Source organism: Oryza brachyantha, chromosome 2 (assembly GCF_000231095.2).
Source record: "Oryza brachyantha chromosome 2, ObraRS2, whole genome shotgun sequence".
Lineage (NCBI taxonomy): Eukaryota > Viridiplantae > Streptophyta > Magnoliopsida > Poales > Poaceae > Oryza > Oryza brachyantha.
Genome location: NC_023164.2, coordinates 2,210,219 through 2,231,753, shown reverse-complemented (window position 1 = coordinate 2,231,753; position 21,535 = coordinate 2,210,219). Strand labels below are relative to the sequence as shown.

Sequence of the window (21,535 nt, the reverse complement as noted above, 5' to 3'; positions counted from 1 at the left end):
GTAAATCAAACTATCAAATACTCTTCCGAAAGAAAATAAAATCTAAAGCTAGGATTTGAATTCAGGACTTCAGATGTGATATTGAATGTACTAGTATGTGATTGTGTATAAACAATGCCTCTGCAAATGGGATTTTTACATGGTCCCGGGCGAAAAAAAATATATCTAACATAATGCATCTAACACTGTATCTATGTGTCAATCATTAGAATCCGGGCTATCAAAATTGTGATCCAAAATGTCTGGGAACTGTTGCTCCTGACGATTTGACTGGGTTGATGGGGTGCAATTACCCTTGCTCTGAGATTTGTTTGTTGCCTTCTTTTGTGAAGCACCAACCTCCTTGCATGCCTTATCTAGCATCACCAAAAAATCTCTTACAATGACGAACAGGCGAAAACCGTCGTCTTTCTCATCATTTCCATGAAAATATCGAACTGTTCTCTTCACTAACAATCTCAGTTTCTTATCTTCCTTCAGGAGAAAATTGGTCTCAGACTCTGCATGCCCTATGAAACTTTCCAACGAGCGGTGGAATCCACTCTTCTCTTCCAGCACTGCCATGTCAGAGTTCAGGAATTCTTTGGCTTTCAACAGCTCATGTCGCAGGTTTGCCACACTGGTCGACAGAGCATCAGCATCCAGTGCTGCTGCTCTCTTCACATTGTGCAGCTCATTACCAAGGCCTGACACAATCTTAAGGCCAAGGCTGGAGTAGTAACTGCCATCTTCCTGTAGAGATTCATTGGAATTGTCATCTGAAGTGCTAGGAAATGGTGGGCTTCTTCCGCTTTCCATGGCCAGCCTCGCCTCATGAACACCTTCGGATCGAATGATCTCTTGAACAACAAAGTGCAGCAATGTGGTCTTTCCATCAGCGCCCTTGACATCTGATAACTTCAGAAGAGTGTCAAGCTTGAATGCGTTGGCGCCACCACGGAAGGTCCCATCATTCAAACGGTTTCCGGTTTTGAGAACGGCTTCTAGTAGCTTCAGAAAAAGGCGGTGCTTTAGTTCACCACAAGCAGCCTGGCACAAACAGATAAAAAATTAAACGCTTTGAGAGAAAGGTTGGAATACTTTGCAGGTTTAATACATAAGTCAACTGCTTTCATATGGATTACCTCCAACTGGAGGAATGATTCCCTGAGACTCGAAGCATCTTCTTCCAAAGAGGACATGAAAAGCAAAGCTCTAATCCTCTTGAAAGCAAAAGGGATATCAATTAGAGCCTTCATCACTTGTTCTGCTAGTCCTAGCTGCGAGTTGTCCCCATTATAAAGCCTGAGTTTCTGTTCCTCGTCATCAGTCGGTTTCATCCTCAAGATTGTCTCAAGAAGTAATCTAGGAAGTTCATTACCTTGAGAAAAACAATGTAGCAGAAGACAATGTCAGATAATGTGTGATCCACAGAAAGAAGCCTATGCATGCAAGTAAACCAGCACAACATCAACTTATTTTGTGTAATTAAGTAGACCTAATAGTTACATCTATGTATTATCAATAGAATATGATATAGCAAACGATCAAGTCAAATATCATCTGAAACATGTTTACACCTTAATTACTTACCACTATGAAATGAAATGGGCCACAGGTAAAAAAAAAACAGATAAGAAACTAAAGAGGATGACCACAAATATATGTACTGTAAAATGCATGGCATATAGTTCAACAACTGGCTGCAGTTGATTTCTTGTATTCAACTAAATAGAATGCAGCAAGCACCTTATAAGTCTGCCAGCAAAGTTTGTTTTTTATTAAAAAAAAGGTCCCATTTATCAGTGCAATTCATCTTCGACGTTGCAAAGATATTGTATTAAGAGTGATAGTGGAAATCATAGGAACACACTTTTTCACAAATGAGTAAGCAGGCTACATGTCACTACACAATAATAGTTTAATTACCTTCTATTAGAGCGTCATGAATGTCCTCTGCCCTGACATTCATTGCCTTAAAAACAACTGCCAGATTACATGACTTCTTAACATCAAGAAGAAAAACATGCTGAGGCGAAGGATCTGCAATGGGAATTTCCTTGTCCTTGGCATTGTTTTGATTGCCCGCGCCATAACCAAACAGTTCTTCTATCATTTCCTCATTCACACTGCAGAATGCAATTGTCAATTACAAGCCTACTTAACTTAGAATGCATGCCATTGCTAAGTCCAAAACTTACTGAAAAGAACCAAATTTGATGTCATGCCAGGCCATGGACTGATCAGGATTAGCAAGAACTTTATCCCAATAGAAAGGCCGGAGCTTGGCTCTTGGAGCATTCACTTCAGTTTCAGATGATTCGCTGGCCACATCGCTTGCAGATGACTCTTCAGAACGACTTGATTCGGCAGGTGACAGCTTAGGAAATCTTGCCAAGGTACCTTTAGGAGGTGCAGGTGGGGGAGGGGCACCCTTCTTGACAGGTGGAGGTGGAGGCGGAGGCGGAGGTGGAGGTGGAGGTGGAGGAGGTGGCGGAGGCGGTAGCGGAGGCATCGGCTTAGGAGTGTCAGTTATGGCATTGTTCTCCTGTGTTCCTCCAGTAGGTGTTGTGGCATCCTTTGAGGTTTTAAAACAACATGGAAAGCACTGGCCGATGCTTACACCAGCATTAGAAGGTCGAACCCCATGATCATCCTTATGAAGTGGGCTGACAGGAACACACGCATCAGGCGATGAACCTGCCATTGAAATGATATATGATATATACTACTATACTAGTAATAATCTGCCAAATGTTCATATAGGGGATGTCTACTCACCAGGCAAGTTAGCGAACTGCAGGTGAAGAAGAGGACGATCATCTCGTTGCTCACCAACTGATACCTTGCTTTTGTTGCATCCACAGCAGTAGAAACATAGAAATGCAGCTAGGAACGAGAGCACCGCCGTTGGAAGAACAGCTATCAAGACTACTTTCATGTAGTCATGATGCTTATCTGAAGTTGAAACTGGAGGAGGCACTCCCCAATGCTTGTGTGCAGGTTTACTGGGATAATGTGGGTTGGGAGATTCCATGTTCAGAGAGTTGGAAGGTTTAAGTGGTGCCTCTGTCACAGAATGGGGAGAGTGAACTTCATCACTGGACGACATCGATGGTGCAAAAGCTGGAGCCATGGAAGGAGCATCTCCAACCAGCTTATCTACCAAACGTCGTCTCACATGGAAGTTTGAACCAAGCAATGACTGCTGGCTCTGAAGATAATTGCTCAGCGCAACACTGTGTACTTGTGGAATGCCCAATCTGAAGTAGTTTGCACGGATACAATCATAAGTAATAGAAAACTTCTCAGGTGGAAGAAGAGTCATAAGTTCCATGAATAGCATTTTCTTCAGTTCATCCTCCGTTGAATGACTTGATAGCCCATCCCAAGCAAATGATTCGCCAAATCCTAATGTTTCCTCTGGACCAACTATGTCTTGTAAGCAAACTGACCATATTTTGTCTACCTGCATCACAGTAAGGATTATTTGCTAATGCACGATGCATCAAGCTCTTTGTTCAGTTGTTCTCATATAGTAAGAATTAACAACTAAAAAATTCACTGCCTACTGCTCACCTCTGACAGAAATGAGCAGGATAAAGATGAAGAAACAATCTTATAATATTCAGCTATCAGAAAATACTAAACATAACCATAAATAACAAAAAGAAGGCGCTTCATTCTTTTCCTCGAAGTTCTTGGCAGGCAACAGTGCAAATCAAGCAAAGAAAAGTGGAACTAGTGAATCGATTACTGCTACATGCAAAAGAGAGAGTTTATGATCTCCTTACAAGATACCCACTGAGAACCAACGAAGATGAAGGAGGTGGAGAAGAAAGATGGCGCCTCCATCCATCCAAGAACCTCTCCAGGCTCTCTTCCCCTCCTCTTCTTCCCTCTCTCGATGACTCGACCAATGCAGACGCCGCCACAAGCAGCAACAGAAACCCCAGCCTCTTCTTCATGGCCTCCTGCCAACTTTCAGACCATCTCCCCTTAATCCCCTCGAAAAAAGACCATCTTTTTCACCTCCACGGATCTTATGGGAGGAAATCTTTGCGCCTTTTGCGGCCGTGCAAATGGGATTTGCTCCAAGAAACAGCCGTGGAGGAGGAGGGACTAGGAAGGTATATCTAGAACGAGCTCCTACTTGTGTTAGCTTCTCCAGGGAGTCAAATCCTATTGCTTTCGTTTACCACCATTCAGAAAGGCAATAAAGAATCAAAGTCGTAGATACTCTTACTTAGAAAGTCACACGAGTTAGGCCACGCTGATGGCTCCAGGAGGTGGTGCAAGTGCACCTGCATCTGCCTGCAAAGATGCAATTTTTTTATGCTGGGGTCTCCCTCTATCTGTGCCCATTATTTTTTTTTAAATCTTTGGTAGAATAGAATCCAGGTTTAGATTTCAGATCGTATTGTTAATCACTTCCATTTGCTTGACCACGATTCAAAATTCCGTTGCTTTGTCTCTTGGTCTCGTCCAAATTCAAATGCGTAGGAAACACAGTAGAAGGAGTGAAGAAGCCGTGGCTTGGAGAGGAGAAAGGAAAAGAAAAGGGCGTGACCTTTACCTGTTCGGCGAGGGCGCACTCGAGGGAGAGAAGAAAAACGCGGCGCTTCTGCTTGAGGTTTCGCGCCGAACTCCACTGCACTGCACCCGCCACCGCGCGGCGCCATTCTCGCGGCCGGCGCCGCCCTCCTCCGCCACCGCCGCCGGCGATCTCGCCAGGCGCTGTTGCTCGCCTGCACCCTCCAGCTCATTTCTGGCAGTTTAAAAGCATAATAATAAAGGTTAATGGGATATATACCTTTATTGCCATTATCGTTTTTACAGTTTTTTAAAAAATATCACTAATGCTCGCCTAATGTGATCAAGCCATTACATTTTTTTTTTTAGAAAATGGAAACATAACTCTACTTACGTTTAACATTTCAAAAAACATCCGTATAGAAAACGAGGGGTAAGTTAACTTGTCGGGTGCCAACGCGGCCTAATAGCAGGTACAATAGCGGACTATAAGCCAACTATAAGCATATTTTAAAGATATAAGAGGGAAGAAAGAAAAAAAAATGGGCTACTAATTTGTAGTCAACTGCTGCACGAACTCCAAGACGCAGTGTGTATATGACATGTGAGATCATGTATCAATGTTTCATAGGTAACTATTGTATGAATTGACTATTAGATTAACTATAGATGAAATTGAAGTTAGTAGTTAACTATACTATTAAACATACTCTAAGTCCTCTTCTCATCTAGTCACACCCTGATAATGAAGACGATGTTGGTGTATTAGTGAAATGGCTCAGGCCACACAGGCCTTGAGCTACTGCACCCTATCAGGCTGCTATTGCCATGACCCGATGAACACCGATTACATCAAGAAATCCACCAAAACTCCCTATCTTGCAGCCAAGTAACCAAATGATCAGTTACCTATTTACATAGGTATGAATGTTGGAATGGAATCCTCAGAGGTGAACAGTCATGTGAATTTGGACTGGTTTTTGACCGTTGGATCAAAGATGGATGAACCAGATCTAAGTGCTACAGTAGTTTTGCTACAGTACCAGAAAACCCTGTAGCTACCATATTTACGGCGCTGTCTGTATAACTTTTTACCGTTGCTCTCACATAAACAGTGTTCTTTGTTGTAATGCAGAGGATCTAGATCCATAAATGTCTGATATAAAACATAGGTGTGTATCTATATATGTGTCCAAACAAGCCGAAGGAGACCTGAAAGACTTCGAAAAGGAAGGTGACGGTGAAGACTAGCGTGTGATAGTGATGAGGTTGATAACCGAGTCAACGATCTTAGGTGCCATGAATGATAACAGCAACGAGACAATGGCGACGAGGCAATGAGGACATCCCCATGATGATGTAGATTAGAATGGCGACGAGAGACTGTGGATGAGACTGAGGTAAAAAGATAAGGGCACTTTTATATAAAAAAGGTTTTTCAGTAGGGTGAAAGGTTTAGTAGTGGCATATCTCTGATTTCAACAAGTTACATCGCTTAAATTAGATGAACAGTAATGATATTTTCCAAAACAATCAAATTTATAATGGTATATATGAAATTGACATTAACTATAAACAAGACCGTTTATTGAGATTTAAAATAGTTTAAAGGTTATTTGTAGTGATCTTAAAAACTCAAAATAAAGATGAAAAGCCCTAAAATTAACATTAAATTTGAATTTTTTATTTGAAACAAAAAGTTTGGGCCTCCTTCTTCCCATGACAGGTGGGCCCGTACGCCAGTGACAAATGCCATGGGCCAACGAGAAGCCCAGCCTGCCGGTGGGCCCACGTTCGGCCATGGCCCACCAGCGCGGGCGCGGCGGAGGCGAGCTGCCGTGTGCGAGCGCGAACGTGGACTGTGCTCTGGAGGCATCAGGGCATGTGGCCTGCGACGCTGAGATGCCACCGCATCCAACAAAAATTAAAAAAAAAAGGTAAAAAAAAAATTGAGCTTTGCTTGCAAGAGGTCAAAGCCAGAGCGCCGCGCTGTGCCGCCGCTGCGCCGCGCCGGCTTCGATCGGAGCAGAGTTTCACCTGATCGATTGATGGTATCCGGGATCCGCCTCTCTCTCTCTCCCCCCTCCGCGAGCAGGGCCAGTTCGTCTTGATCAGGTTGGTTTGGTTAGCCTTGGTGATTTTTGCTTGGTTGGTTGCTTAGTTAGAGATCTGCTGCCGCCGCCGCTGCTGCTGCTGCTGCGCCTGCGGGTTTCTTGGCTCAATTATTCATCGCTGTGATTTGTGCGGCTAAGGGCTAATTAGTGTAGACTGATTTGTTATTCTGAATTTTCTGATCGGTTTATGGCTGCGGATTTGTGGCTGGCTGTCGCGGTGAGCTAGGGTTTGGGGAGCTTGCTTGGGGGCGTGGTCTGTAGCGAGGAGCTGGGTTGTTATTAGCCCCAGTATAATGGTTTCTTGCTCTGGTACTGGGGATTCGGTGAATGGATTATGCGGGTTTTTTTTTGCTGATTTCTTCATCGGAGCAGCCTCGATTTGTAGCACATCCGATCAATTGTTGTGTGATCAACCTTCTTGGGAGGAATTGCTGCTTAGTTTGGTAGGCGTTGTCATTTTGGAGTGTGCCTTTGATTGGTCGGAGTTAGGTTTATTCCCAATAATGCTAGGTGGGTATCCAAAACGTTGTGAAATGGGGAAGGCAATCCCTGAAATTTGTTTGATTAAATTCCTAGTGCTGTCCTAGATTTGTGAATGCGATTTACAATTATTTGATTTGGTTTGTTCTTGTCAGGTTTTCAACAGGTGACACTAGAGGATATTTGCTCTTGGAAAAGCTTAATTATGTGTTAGTTCACCGGAAAGCTTTACTCTAAGTCTCTAACTGTCTGGTTGAGTTCGCATAAGATCGGTGATTGCATACTGTTATTATTTTTTCCCTATCTAGTCTCTGAAGCACTAAAGATCAAGACATTATATCTCTGATGGACATGACCTTGGTGGCGATAGTGTTCACATGGTCATTTCTTCTCCCTCTGGAATAGATTGTTCTGTAAGTAGTAGTGGATTATCTTTATATAGATTGCTAAAATGGATGAGAGGAGGACAATTTTGATGGATCGTTATGAAATAGGCAGGCAGTTAGGTCAGGGGAATTTTGCCAAGGTATATTATGCTCGGAATCTCACCAGTGGACAGGCCGTTGCAATAAAGATGATTGATAAGGAGAAGGTCACAAGGGTTGGGCTAATGGTGCAAATAAAGAGAGAAATTTCAATAATGAGATTAGTAAGGCATCCAAACATTCTTCAGCTTTTTGAGGTGATGGCAAGCAAGAGCAAGATTTACTTTGTTTTAGAGTATGCTAAAGGTGGTGAACTTTTTAAGAAAATATCCAAGGGGAAGTTTAGTGAAGATGTTGCCAGGTGGTACTTCCATCAGTTGATCAGTGGTGTTGACTACTGCCACAGCCGAGGTGTTTATCATCGTGACTTGAAGCCAGAAAACCTACTTCTAGATGAAAATGAGAACCTAAAAGTCTCGGATTTTGGTTTAAGTGCCCTTTCTGAGTCCAAGAGACAGGATGGCCTCCTTCATACCACCTGCGGAACTCCAGCTTATGTTGCTCCTGAAGTTCTTAGTAGGAGAGGCTACGATGGTGCGAAGGCTGATATATGGTCTTGTGGAGTAATTCTGTTTGTGCTGGTGGCTGGCTACCTTCCTTTCCATGACACAAATCTTATAGAGATGTATAGAAAGATTTCCAGAGCTGACTACAAATGCCCACGTTCTTTTTCTGTTGAGTTGAAGGATCTGCTATATAAGATACTTGATCCAGATCCAAGTACTAGAATTTCTATCTCAAAGATAAAAAGAAGCGCTTGGTACAGAAAAACCACTGATGTAAATGCAGTGAAGAGCAAACATGAAACGGGAGAAAAGATGTATAAGGGTGAAGCCACAACCTCTGACTCAAATCCAGCGTCATCAAGAGACAGAGTGTATAATGGTGAAGCCACAACCTCTGACTCACCAGAATGTAGTAATTCCAAGGAAAACCATGCTTCATTAAGCCTCCCGAACTTGAATGCATTCGACATTATTTCACTTTCGACAGGATTTGACTTATCCAATTTGTTTGAAGAAAGATATGGCCGGAGGGAAGAGAGATTTACTACTAGGCAGCCAGCAGCAACTATATTTGCTAAGCTAAATGAACTGGCCAGACGCTTGAAGCTCAAAATTAAGAAGAAAGAAAATGGTGTTTTGAGATTGATAGCACCAAAGGAAGGAATAAAAGGATTCCTTGAGCTTGACGCGGAGGTCTTTGAACTTGCTCCATCTTTACATTTAGTTGAATTTAAAAAGTCCAATGGGGATACTATAGAATATCAAAAGCTTATGAAAGAAGATATAAGGCCTGCACTTAAGGATATAGTTTGGGCATGGCAAGGTGATCCGCACCAGCAACCTGAGCAATCTATGCAATCAGAGCAGCAGCCGTCACCTTTGCCATCACAGCAGCCACAGGATTAATTAATCAGCTACATTGCCCACAAAAGTCAGGACTGGCAGTAAACACAGTTTCTGCTTGTGAACCATGTGGCCAGTTGCAAATGCCACAAGTAAGTTTGCCATGCAACTTCTTCAGCTGTGGAGATTTTTCCAGCAGAGGCCAGAGTCATGACCCCTTCCCATACATTGGATGGTTGTTCAGGTTTACTCTGTTCTAGTTTCTCCATTCGTACCATTTGTCTTTATTTTTCTTGTTCAATGGCTCCTTTACATTTCTTATTTTGTCTGATATTGTATATTCCATTTTTACTATGGATTCAAGTAAATATAAGCCAATTTTGGAACATGTGTGCACTACAGAGTTCTTTTCAGTGTAACCGAAAACGTTGACTACTCCAAATGTAAATCTTGGCATTTAGCCATTACCATATATAACCAGCAGACCGTTGATGACAAAGGCTTAGGGATAGATAATTATTGTATCTAACCTTTTATCATCAGGACCTCTTCACGTACAAACAAGTATCTTTGCAAATTCTGGGTAACAAATTTCGCTAGTTGATGGCCTATCCTAATAGGAAATATGATTCAATGTCATAGTTTAATAGTTCACATTTCCAACTCTTTATTATGAATATATATTGTTCATAATTTAGAATCTCAGTGTTATGTTCATATATCCCAAACAGTGAAACAGGATTATCTACTGGTGTATCAAAAGGAAATGGCTTGCAACGCGATATGTGAGATGTTCAAAAGATGCACCACTAGCTTCTGGCCATCTAGAACTGCCGTTCAACTGGTAGCCTTTTTCTCTCTTTGAGGGCAAATTAGCCGTGCTATCAGTGTTATCAGTTACTTTCGTTGGTTGTCCTAGTGGCACTTGCATGCCAGAGATGTCGACTGTCAAGAAAGTTTTATTTCTTTTTCCCCTTAATTCATCTCATTCTGATGCTGGTATGTTTGTAAAGGGTTGACACAATGGGCACGATTTATGTTCTGATCACAGTGTGCAAAAGATCTGAAGCTATAGAAATGTTGTTCTCTCCAGAATCCTGGTTTAGAATGTGCCTGTTTTTATTTGTCCAAAGGTAGTATGTGTAATCCTCAACACACACGAGATCACCAATTCTGCTATTTTCTTTTCCTTTTAACAGATGTTTGCAGGCTCAAACTTGGAGTTGTAGCTATTACCATTGCTGTTGGACTGAATTATACTGCAAATTCGCAGTTCTGAAATCTGTAGAGCTTACTTTCCTTTCAAAGAAAAAAAAAGAGAGAAAACTCTCCATTATTCTGTACTGCCGTTTTCATGGTTTCACATGTGTTCTTTCGCCACGGTGCGTGACAAATTAGTACTGTAGTACTGCCCCTATCAGATTCTGACGTTTGCAAATTGCAATGCAAACATGCAGTACAGTTTGTACTGCTCTGTAGTCTGTACTTGCTGTGTACATCAGGTTCAGCACGGTCACGGTCATGCTGTACTGCCTGAGTAGTAGTAGTATTGGTTTTGGAGAATATTTGTATTAGATCTCGTTTAGATTGTAATTTTTTTTTAAAAAACATCGCATCAAGTTTTTGAACATATATATTTAAAGTATTAAACATAGTCTAATTATAAAACAAATTTTAGATTTCGCCTGAAAACCGTGAGACGAATCTTTTGAGTCTAATTAATCCGTCATTAGAATATGTTGGTTATTGTAGCAATTATGGCTAATTATGTCTTAATTAAGCTCAAAAGATTCGTCTCATAATGTCCCCCATAACTGCATAATTAGTTTTATTGTTCATATATATTTAATACTTCAAAACATCTCCAGAATCTGAAGTTTTGTAGAGAAGCATATGCATGAATTTTTCTGGTCTTCCCTTGAAATGCTGTACAACGAGTTTCAGAGAGCTTGCCTGAACCCTGAATCACAATCAGTCAGTAGTTATACGAGAGTTTGGTACTACCTGATCACCGATCAGGACGTGACAAAAGTACAACACGCAAAATTAGTACAATCCGAGGATGAGCATGGTAGTACAAGCAGCACCGTGAGGTACTACAAAAGGAGGAGGTGACCTGTCTGAAAAGCAATTCACACATGCAGATGCAGATGCAGATGCAGCTACACAAGCATGGAATGCTGCCGAGTGATGCTTCTTGCGATCCTGGCTGCAATGATGCATCCATCCATGCTTAGCAGCTAATGCTGCTACACGACTAGAATTAGGATAGGTATTAGTAGTAGCAGAGATTCAATTCAGGGTGTAAAGGGAGGTGAGATCTCTGGGAGATGGAAGAGAAGGAAAGGCATTATTGAGTGCAGCGTTGATGAACCTGCCGACCGACCAATTAATTAATTCATTAATTAATTAGTCTGAAAGTGGCTCGAAGGTTCACCAGCACTGCACCCAATCACGCCTTTGCTCTCTGTGGGGAGGAAATTAGCATGTGCCTGTTCTTCAGGTACACTGTCCAGTTCTTGGTGCTCCTACTTCTCATTAAAGATTTGATCTTTTGACCCCAGAGAGGGGGATGCTTTTATACTTCATTATGATTTTTTAGAGCCTTTTCGATTCGCAGAAAATTTACAAGATTTTCCCAGTAAACAGTGATTAATTTCTTCTATTTTCGATTGAAAATCTTTCAAACCGAAGACTTGAAGAGGCCTTCGATGTAAACCGATCAGGTGTGAAGCTATGCACCCACAATGCACCCACAAGATGCGTTCTTGCCTGCCTCATGTTCTTCCTCTGATCACATGCATCTCTTCTCGTTCTCCAAATACTGTCATCTCGGTTTGGTGATTAAGCAGGCAGGACAGACTGAAACAAATTAAGGCGTTCTTGACTGATTTGGTGATGCTAGGAGCCACAGATCTCCATGCATGATGAGCATACATGGCAGAATATTTTCAGAGACGGACGGATCGAGCTGCACGAACTGAACCAAAGGAAAAAAAAAAGAGCAGAGACACTGCAGATGATATGGAGGAAGACGACGAGCGGCGGCGCGCGAGGACGAGACCGCGGCTCCGGCGGCGAGGATGGCAAATCAGTTGGGGCCCCAGCAGACGAGGTGGTGGGCCTTGCGCAGCCTCACCGCGTCGACCTCCGCCGGCGCCGGCCGCCGCCGCCTCGTCTGCACGGCCGCGGGCGCGGCGGCCCCGCGCGAGGGGGTCCGGATCGCGGGCGCATTGGCGGCGGCGCGGCGGAAGAGCGAGCGCAGGGCGTAGTCCCAGCGGCAGAGGCCCGCCTGGTCCTTGAGCGCCTCCACGGCGCCCATGCTCGCCGCCACCACCAGCGACGGCGCCTTCACCCTGCAGCTCCCCATCCCGACCACCACCACCTGCTCCGCCTCCCGCCTCCTCACCGCGCGCTTGCTAGCTGCCGCCGCCCAAGGTGGAGGGAGAGCGTGATGCGAGGAGATCGCCGAGTAGGAGACGCCATTTTATACGCGAGGGCGAAACCGGCGGCGAGCCGGCGAAACGGGGAGCGCGTCGCCGCCGGTTTTGGACGGATGCCGCCTCTGTTTCCAAGGAAGCAGGGCGGTGCGAAACGGCGCTTTGTGTGAGGCAGATGTATAGTAATTTCCTGAGACTCATGGAAATGCAGTTTTTGCAAATAAAAAAAATGAGTAAATTAGAACGTTACATGAATTTGAGTGTATTTGTTATTTTAGTACAGTACATGAAATGCCAAACGACATATTTTCAAACAGATAATAATTTATAAATAAAATTATATTTATATATATACACACATATACACATATGTTTATAGCGATCTAAAAAATAGAATTAAAAAATAACCTACAATGAAAAAACATCAACTCTAAATTTAAATTTGAAAATTTTAATTTTGATTTATAAGCATAACCAAAAGTTAAAGATGAGACGTAAGATAGTGTCTTATACATATATACATGCTCAATCAAATATAAAATAAAACATTTTATGTATAAAAAAATAAATAATATAGTGTAAGATATAGTGGGAGTACAAAATAGATACACAACAACTAGAAGTAAAATATTTACAAAAGATATCTAAAGAATACTTGCACATACGACATTTCTCACGGTCTCGTAAGTGTTCGTGATATCATAATCAACTTTAACTCAACATGATTTACCATAATGTCTACCATAATGTCGCTTTGGACTTAGTTCGCATGCACTAAATAAGTTTATGCATTATATAAGTTTGTGTACCACTAGTAAAATTTACTCAAAAATAATTTATGGATAAAACTTTTATATACGGTCTATAGAATGTTGTAAAATAAACCACAATAAAAAAAATATGAAACCAAGTTTTAAATTATGTTTTAAAAATTAAATTTTGGTTTATAAGCCGTTGCAACCATGAAGCAATGCAAGCCTTATTTCCTACTAATTTGCAGTTGTAGAATTTCGAGTGTGAATTAAAGATAGATGCTGCTTTTTTTGCATATTGTGAGCTATCTTCCCGAACAGGGTGCATGCGCCAAGGGTTTCTTTTAGAACACGAAGGTAAATAGGTAATCTATGAAACCCTTTTTTTTCGTATCTGGAGTGTTTCAGCATTCAAAACAAACTCTACTTACTACTATTAGAATGCTTCCATAGATATGGTACGAAAGAAAAACTAATTTTATAAATGATACTCTATCCGTTTTATATCCTAAGATTTTTGGTCCTATCAAGATTTATTGATAGACTAGTATATACGTTTTATATTTGCAGTCAGATTTATCAGTATCTATATGGAACGAGATAATATCTATGTTTTCACTTTATTTTTTATCATATAGGTATGTGAGGACTAAAAAGATTGGCAAATTGAAGGTATTCCTATTTCAGTTTTGGAAGAACGATACTTGATATTTTATCTTATTTTAATACTTTGTTGGTTTTTTCTTCAAGAATTTAGTTTTTTTTGGATTATGTAATTTTTATAATAACTATTTAAGGATATAAATAACTGAATTAACCATAAAAAGTTCTATACCATTGCACCAAGTCACGCCTTTACCATTCAAGCGAGGAAATTAGCTTGTGCTGGTTATTCGGGTACACTGTCCAATTCTTTAAAGATCTGGGGTGATTGTTGTCTTTTTCATGAAAAAAAAAGTCAAATAACACATTATAAATAAATAATAAGGTATAGTAAAACTTTTATACCTTAGGTATACTAATGCAGGATGCATCTAGTAATTGTAGGTATACTAATTTTTCTCACATTTTGCTCGGCTCTTGTACGCAAGCTTTTCAACCCGACGTACTTTTTACAAAATGTTTACATATAGAAGTTTATTATAGATTTATAACTTTATACTACTAATAGATAATTCTATCATTTACATCATTAAATGGCTATAAAAAAGTCAAATAATCTTTTATCTTTCATTAAAAAAACTCCAAAAGAACACGGCCTATGGTACCCTACCACTGTCGAAAATATTGAATAGGACATAAATATTTGATCTGTTGTATATTACACTGGTGTATTTATAGGTGTATTTATAGGAGATAGAAACTTGGAGTACAAGATAAATATTCTATCGTATATCTCTAGTATTTTATATTTATCTCTAGAGTTTCTATTGAATTCTGTTGCATTTATATCTTTTAACAACCACATGTGAGCATCTATGATAAAACTGAATTTACCGTGCAAAGTCATAAATATTTGTCATAGTTAATTTTGACCATGAAGTTGATAAAAAAAAGTACAAGTATGAAGAGAAATTAAGTTACTCCTTTAAGTGTGCTTAAGAACAAAACAAGTCATAAAAATAAATGAAATTTATTCTCTGCATATTTTATTAGATGACACCATTTACCTTTTATCACAAGTTTAATCATCCATCTTAAAAAATTTATATAATTACTATTGTTTATAATGTTGTGATTGGCTTTATATAATTTTTAATAAGAAAACAACGATTAAACTTTATGGGTTAAAATCAACTATGTCAAATATCTATTATTAGAGGGAATTCTTGAGATTGACTAACTTAACTTCTCACCAAGATAGCTGAGCTGAATTATTTGGATCGTCCCGCTGCTCGCAGCCTCCCCTCGTCATCTCAACTGCAGTGCGTTTGGCTGCATATGGCTTGGCCGCCGGTTTGTCACAGCTTCAAGGCTAGACCAACCTGAACAGACCGATCTGAATCTTCTACTATTATATTAAATCTTCTATCATTACACTATTATTATTACGGTTACTGACAGGAAGACTTTATTCTCTTTTAAATTTACTCTTCGTTTTATATTATAAAATTTTCTAAATTTAACTGGATTCATCCTATAATGTATATTTTTTATGCTTCTTACATTTATTAGCATATATATAAATCTATATCATATTAGAGAGTACAATATGAAACTAGAGGCGGATTTGGCATGGGGACTTCCGTACAAGCCATTAGAACCCTCACAAAGACCCTCTAAAATTTATGGTAAAGATTAATAGAAAATTGGCTGAAATTCTATCTAACTTGTTCAAATCCTCTAATATCGCTGACTAGATACGTTACTGTGTGTGAAACCGAGTGAATACTCGTTAACGATGATAATGAAATTATGTCACTGTATGTGAAACCGAGTGAATACTCGTTAACGATGATAATGAAATTGTAATTACGGTAGAGTACGTGAATTCGACCGGGCCCAGCGCCCAACCACCGCTTCGGTGCGGTGCGTTTCCGGACTGGTCGAGACCAGAGCCCCGTTTCTCCAAACACGCATAAATACACGCCCCTTTCCCGACAGCGACCGCCCGGCTCGTCGCACCCACGACCTCAGCCTCAGCTCGCCGCCACCGCCACGCCGTGGAAAAACTCCGCACCGGCCGCGTGGAGCCCCCGCCGCGCGGGATAAAAATCCCGTCCCTGACGTCGTCGACCCGAGATCTCTCGGCCACTCGATGCGAGGTGGTGGCGTTCATCAATCATGGTGGCTGATATTTATTGCTGATTACTACTGCTCGTCGGGAGCCATGACCGGGTGTGCTCTGTGCAGAGGAGTGGCAGTATAAGAGGCGAGGCGAGGCGAGCTGGGTTGGCGCGCCGGAGAAGACGATCGAGCTGAGCTAGCAAGAAGTGGTGAGTTCGGGTTCGATCGATCGCCATGAGCAGCGGGCGCGAGAGCAGGTGGGAGCTCCCGGCGACCCTGCGCGCCCTGGCGCGCGACGCCGGGCAGCAGCTGCGGCTGCCGCGCGCGGCGGCGGCCGCGGCGGCGCCCGGGAGGGAGGTGGTGGCGGCGCGGCGCGCGGATGGCGTCGCCGGCGGCGGCAAGGCGGACAAGGTGATGCACCTGCTGCTGTGGGGGCCCAAGTGATATGTAACGTGTGTAGCTTTCCCTTCTCCGGGCCGGCCGTCTTGCTCCGCCGCGCCGGCGGCCATGGCAGCGGCGGCCGCCCACCTCTCTCCGGTCAGGTCACCTGTGTATATATAGTACTCCGTACTAGCTAGCTAGCTGCTTGCTCAGTTTCTCGTTCGATCTTGCTCCAGAAGCTTGCTGTGTTTTTGGCTATGGCGTATGGTGTTTTTGCTCCAGTGTCCACACTGCTTGTTGCTGCCACCGTTTCTGCACATAGCAAGCAGGCGGATTCTGCAAGAATGAAATGGTTTTCCTCGTGGAAATTACGCGTTCTAATGGATGCTTTTTCTTTTTATGTATCATCAATCATGTATCAGTGCTACTACCTTGTAAGAAACTTCTGCCCAGAGTTTCTGGCGAGTAATATTGTAATGATCGTGTAAAGTTCCGTTTGATTGGAAGTTTCTGTGTTCTTTTTGGCTTACGGATTATAAATTATCGTAAGCGTTCTGATCTTCTAAAAGTTATATATTTTTTTAAAAAAATTCTTCATCAGCAAGCTTTAGAAAACTTTTTTTTTAAAAAAAATATTTAACCACTCATTTGTATTCGTAAATAACTGCTATAAACTCAACATTTTTCATAATCCGTCTCAGGGCTACAAATAACATGGCTTATTGTACTTGTCAGTTGATTAACAGATCGATCCGTGTGCAGGCGACATATTATGCTTATAATATCTCGAGCATGCAAGTTTTTTTTTCTCTATTATAGACGGATTTTTCAGGCCGTATTGTTTTGGGTTGATTTTTCACTCGCAAAAGGGAAAAGGGATTGGGGAAAAGCGAAAAAGCAGAGGTGGTAAATATCTTGGGCTTGGGCCGGTTTGTGGCAACGGCAGAAGCATCTTATCTACATGTCCCTTTCGGATGTTTATAGAGGCCCAACAGTTACATGATGGAAGCATGAAGACAATATCTCACTCTCTATCTTTGGAAAAAGGCCTAGCCCACAAAAATTATGCCCCATTTTCTTATAAAAAATAAAAAAACGAAGAGTCCTGATTTAATATCATAGATATATAACTTATTTGTACTATACTGATCATAACATATTATTGAGTAACTTTACAAAATTGTAGTTACTTTGATCAAATTATCATAAAACCACATATTAATGTTGTGTATCACAAAACTACATATTTAGCACCAAATTATTTAGAAAACTATATATCTAGTGATGAAGCTATCAAAGAACTACATGCTTTAGAGCACTATTGTTTTTTAATTACAAAAGTTATAGTTTTGTGATATAATTGATGTTAAATCTATAGTTTTATAATACAATGCCTTAAATCCGTGCTTTTAAAAAAATGGTGTTAAATCTATAGCTTTGTGATATATCGCACATATCCTTAAATCTATAGTTTTGTGATAATTTGGTCAAATCAAGTGTAGTTTTGTGAAATTTAATCTATATTTTTTATTGTTAAAACAATACTCCATCCAGTTTTTTATTTGATACCGTGACTTTTTATCTATGTTTGATCATTCGTCTTATTGAAATTTTTTATGAAAATATACAAAATTATATGCCATGCTTAAAGTTTATTTAGTAATAAATCAAATCATATCAAAATAATTGATAGTTACATAAATTTTTTAAATAGGATGAATGCTTACATGTAGACCCAAAAGTCAACAGACATCAAAAATAAAAAAAAGACAGTAATTTCTTAGATTGTTTTTATATTTTAAGTTAAATGCTATTTTGAGTAATACCTTTTGTTTTGTCAGACTCTTTGAACATGGGAAAAATTTATGGGCCTAAAAGTCTAGCAGAATCAGGCCCTGAAAGTCTACTACAACTTGCTACGTCCCACAAACACTACTCCTGAAAGAAATGTAACAAATTAGTTGCGGGGGTATAGGAAAGATCAAAGTGCCTCTCGTCAATACAACTTCCATATTAATAAGAGCATTTTAGTAGTTTGTCCGGTTGCTTCCTGAGATTCTAGGAATTCATTTTTTTATGGGGTGGAGGGAGTATTAGTTGGTACGAGTATTATGTAGGTAAGGAATGTTGAAACGATAAAATTTCACACTGGTGGTAGATAAGAATGTAGAGTTAATTTATTTTGGGATAAAGTTTAAACTCTATAAATTGGTCTATCTGGGGACGGAGGGAGTACTGATTTATGGACCAAGCCCATCAGAAGGAACTTGTCATTAATTCTTCATTTACAAATTAAAACAATCTGATCACAAAAGTGACATCTTTGAAATGGAACAAGAGAATGGTACAATTACAGGACATGCTATGATCGGTTCTACATAGTACACAACAACATCAGAATCATGGGTAGCTTTGACAGCTATAATAGTCTATCATTTTTCAAAGAAAAACTATTTAACCAATGGATTCTGCACTCTAGCTATGCCATCTTCAGACCATAATCATCATCAGGTAATTAATCAATTAACTTACTTGGAAGCAGTAGTATTAATAATCAATATCATATCATATCATAGCAAGTTATATATATATATATATATATATATATATATATATATATATATATATATATATATAGTTAGCTATAGCTAGCTCATCTCTAGGGCTATCCTCTTCCTCATCTCGGCGCCGCGGGTGTCGCCGGCGTCGATGACGAACTTGCGCCAGAACCAGTGCTTCCGCCAGACGAGGGAGACCTCCTCGACGGGCACGCACTTGGTCTCCGGGAGGAGGGTGGCGATGAAGATGGTCATGAGGAGCACCCAGCCGCCGAAGAAGTAGAAGAGGCCGAAGCGGAGGTGGCAGAGGAGGGTGAGGAAGATCTGGCTGATGAAGGCGGTGAAGAACATGTTCACCGCCACCGTCACGCTCTGCGCCGCCGACCTCACCGCCAGCGGGTACACCTCGCTCGGGATCAACCACCCCATCGGCCCCCACGACCACGCGAACCCGGCCACGTACACGCACACGAACAGCACTATGCACATGGCGTACTGCTCCGACATGGCCCCCGTCCCGCTCAGCCCGAACTGCAGCCCGATGAACGTCCCCACCAAGATCTGCAGATCCATCCAAGAAACGGAATCAATGGAGCCGACGAGCTAGGCTGTTCGAGAAATTGTATCTTTTGGCCTTTGCAATCAATGGCGGGCGTGGGCGCGAGGTGTTTGATGGAATGAGAGCTTGCCTGGGAGATGATCATTTGGGTGCCGCCCTGGAGGAAGAGCGCTCGGCGGCCGACCTTGTCGGCGGTCATGATGGCGACGAAGGTGGAGAAGACGTTGACGAGGCCGGTGATGACGGAGGAGACGAGGGAGGCGTCCTGGCGGAAGCCGACGGTCTTGAAGAGGACGGGGGCGTAGAACATGATGACGTTGATGCCGGTGAGCTGCTGGAAGAAGGGGATGAGCAGCGCGAACGTGAGCTGCGGCTTGAACTTGCCGCCGAAGAAGAGCTCCCGCCACGGGTGCGCCACCGCCTTGCTCTCCTCGCTCGCCGTCGTCAGGTCCTCGAACTCGGCGCGCACGTCGTCGACGCCGCGGATCTTGGCCAGCGTCGCGCGGGCCATCTCGCCGTCGCCGCGCACGATGAGGGAGATGGGCGTGTCCGGGATGGCCAGCGACCCCAGCGCGATGAGGGCCGCCGGCACCGTGCCGAACGCCAGCCCCACCCGCCAGCCCCACCCGCCGGTGATCTTCGACGTCCAGTAGTTCGTCAGGCTCGCCGACAGGATCCCCACCGTGATCATCAGCTGGAACAGGATGTTCAGCATCCCCCGCTGCTGCGCCGGCGCCATCTCCGAGATGTACAGCGGCGACGCCTGCACGAGCACCACCAATCCATCATCGATCGGATCAACGGCTGCTCTTCTTCTCCGGCGACGCGACGCTGCACGAATGAATGCACGCTCTCACGTACGTGGATGCACAGGCCGACGCCGACGCCGAGCAGGAGGCGGCCGGTGATGAGCACGACGAAGTTGGCGGCAAGTGCCCCGAAGACGGCGCCGACGATGTAGGCGACGGCGGCGACGAACAGCGTCCACTTGCGGCCGAACGCGCGGGCCATCGGCGAGGCGAAGAAGGCGGCGACCATGGCGGAGAGGAAGAGGGAGGAGCCGAAGAGCGTGAGCTCCTGGCTGTCGAACTTGCAGTACTGGTTGGTGATCACCCGCTCCTTCTGCTGCTCGAAGATCACCGGGAAGAACATGGCCAGGAATGACTCCGTCGACGTCAGCCCGGCTGCACTCCATGGACGCCGGAAACCAGTCAGAGTCGAGGGATACTCGTACAATCAATGGCGGCGGCCGGCGGCGAGAAATATATATATACCGGTGAGGCCGATGTCGTAGCCGAAGATGCAGCCGCCGAGGGAGGCGACGAGGCAGCAGAAGAAGACGAAGCCGGTGACCTCGCCGGGGTACGTCTTGTACCGCGTGTGGTGGTGCACGATGACGGCCCCCGGCATCTTGCCCGGCCGGCGGCGCGCGGCGAGCGGAGGGCGGAGGAGGAGCCGGCGGACGCGGGTGCAGTACAGCCGCGCGCGCGGGGCCGGAGCCGGAGGAGGAATCGATCAATGGAGCAAGCGGGGAGAGAGAGAGAGAGAGAGGAGTACGAGTTCTTAAGCCTCGGCGGGTGGCGCGGCGGCAATGGTGGTGCATGCTGGCCTCTCGCTCGCTCGTGCACGTCCTGACTCCTAAATCGTAGGAGGCGTACGTGTCGCTCTTGCTGTGGGGTGACCCACGGATGTCTCCTTGGTTTCAAGGTCAACCAGAAATGTCTCGGGGGGAAATGGTTTCCATTGTTAGGGCCACTTAAATTCGTGAAAATTTTTGTTTTGTTGAATGTTTAACCGGATATCGAAAGAATACTTTGACAACTAATTAAAAAACTAATTATATAGGGTGTTAGAAAACCATAAGACGAATTTGTAAGCATAATTAACCTGTCATTAGCACATGTGAGTTACTCTAGCAATTATGATTAATCATGGACTAATTAGACTCAAAAGGTTCGTCTCGCAAATTCCTTTTAAATTATGCAATTATTTGTTTTTTAAAACAATATTTAATGCTCTATAAATATGTTCAAAGATTCGATATGACTGCAAACACGAAAATTTTGGGGCACTAAACAGGGCATTAGCGAGTTAGGGGGACTGTTTGGATGGCATCGGCACTTTTCCATACTCCGTTGCTAAACTCTGCCGTAAGTTATATTTATGGCAATTTTTAGC

General features: G+C 42.9%; 3 protein-coding genes and 1 long non-coding RNA gene across 5 annotated transcripts; 2 read left to right on the top strand and 2 right to left on the bottom strand.

Annotated features, from left to right (window-relative positions):
• Nucleotides 1–61: 61 nt before the first annotated feature.
• On the bottom strand, nucleotides 62–3,971 carry LOC102713716 (formin-like protein 10). The gene is made up of 6 exons (XM_006648273.3): nucleotides 3,774–3,971; nucleotides 2,761–3,448; nucleotides 2,181–2,679; nucleotides 1,909–2,108; nucleotides 1,125–1,360; nucleotides 62–1,029 (listed from the first exon to the last, which is right to left on the bottom strand). The coding sequence occupies exons 1-6, from the start codon at nucleotides 3,945–3,947 to the stop codon at nucleotides 199–201; spliced, it is 2,628 nt and encodes an 875-aa protein (XP_006648336.3). The 5' UTR covers nucleotides 3,948–3,971; the 3' UTR covers nucleotides 62–198.
• Nucleotides 3,972–6,425: 2,454 nt separating this feature from the next.
• LOC102717956 (CBL-interacting protein kinase 26) lies at nucleotides 6,426–10,121 on the top strand. Of its 2 annotated transcripts, XR_423117.3 has the most exons (3): nucleotides 6,426–6,627; nucleotides 7,262–9,184; nucleotides 9,672–10,121. XR_423117.3 is itself a non-coding variant. In XM_006646844.3 (2 exons), exon 2 carries the CDS (start codon nucleotides 7,558–7,560, stop codon nucleotides 9,001–9,003), a length of 1,446 nt encoding a protein of 481 aa, XP_006646907.1. In that variant the 5' UTR covers nucleotides 6,426–6,627; nucleotides 7,262–7,557; the 3' UTR covers nucleotides 9,004–9,664. The 2 variants fall into 2 exon arrangements, 1 of the variants encoding a protein (XP_006646907.1); XM_006646844.3 differs by lacking the exon at nucleotides 9,672–10,121 and having other exon boundaries at nucleotides 7,262–9,664.
• Nucleotides 10,122–15,775: 5,654 nt separating this feature from the next.
• On the top strand, nucleotides 15,776–16,746 carry LOC121053596. The gene is made up of 2 exons (XR_005811157.1): nucleotides 15,776–15,897; nucleotides 15,986–16,746. It is a non-coding gene; the product is annotated as an uncharacterized LOC121053596 (long non-coding RNA).
• A 2,132-nt stretch (nucleotides 16,747–18,878) lies between these two features.
• Nucleotides 18,879–20,868, bottom strand: LOC102713446 (sugar transport protein MST5-like). Its single transcript, XM_006648272.2, has 4 exons — nucleotides 20,632–20,868; nucleotides 20,219–20,541; nucleotides 19,488–20,120; nucleotides 18,879–19,359 (listed from the first exon to the last, which is right to left on the bottom strand). The coding sequence occupies exons 1-4, from the start codon at nucleotides 20,765–20,767 to the stop codon at nucleotides 18,889–18,891; spliced, it is 1,563 nt and encodes a 520-aa protein (XP_006648335.2). The 5' UTR covers nucleotides 20,768–20,868; the 3' UTR covers nucleotides 18,879–18,888.
• Nucleotides 20,869–21,535: the final 667 nt, after the last annotated feature.

What these genes read in the sequence shown, in the direction of transcription:
- LOC102713446 (XM_006648272.2), bottom strand. Translation starts at nt 20,767, where the DNA reads ATGCCGGGGGCCGTCATCGTGCACCACCACACGCGGTACAAGACGTAC. An exon ending in GCGTCGGCCTGTGCATCCAC is followed by an intron (nt 20,121 to 20,218) that starts GTACGTGAGAGC and finishes GTGCTCGTGCAG; the next exon opens with GCGTCGCCGCTGTACATCTC. An exon ending in CCCAAATGATCATCTCCCAG is followed by an intron (nt 19,360 to 19,487) that starts GCAAGCTCTCAT and finishes ATGGATCTGCAG; the next exon opens with ATCTTGGTGGGGACGTTCAT.
- LOC102717956 (XM_006646844.3), top strand. Translation starts at nt 7,558, where the DNA reads ATGGATGAGAGGAGGACAATTTTGATGGATCGTTATGAAATAGGCAGG.
- LOC102713716 (XM_006648273.3), bottom strand. Translation starts at nt 3,947, where the DNA reads ATGAAGAAGAGGCTGGGGTTTCTGTTGCTGCTTGTGGCGGCGTCTGCA. An exon ending in ATCAAATTTGGTTCTTTTCA is followed by an intron (nt 2,109 to 2,180) that starts GTAAGTTTTGGA and finishes TGCATTCTGCAG; the next exon opens with TGTGAATGAGGAAATGATAG. An exon ending in AATCATTCCTCCAGTTGGAG is followed by an intron (nt 1,030 to 1,124) that starts GTAATCCATATG and finishes TGTTTGTGCCAG; the next exon opens with GCTGCTTGTGGTGAACTAAA.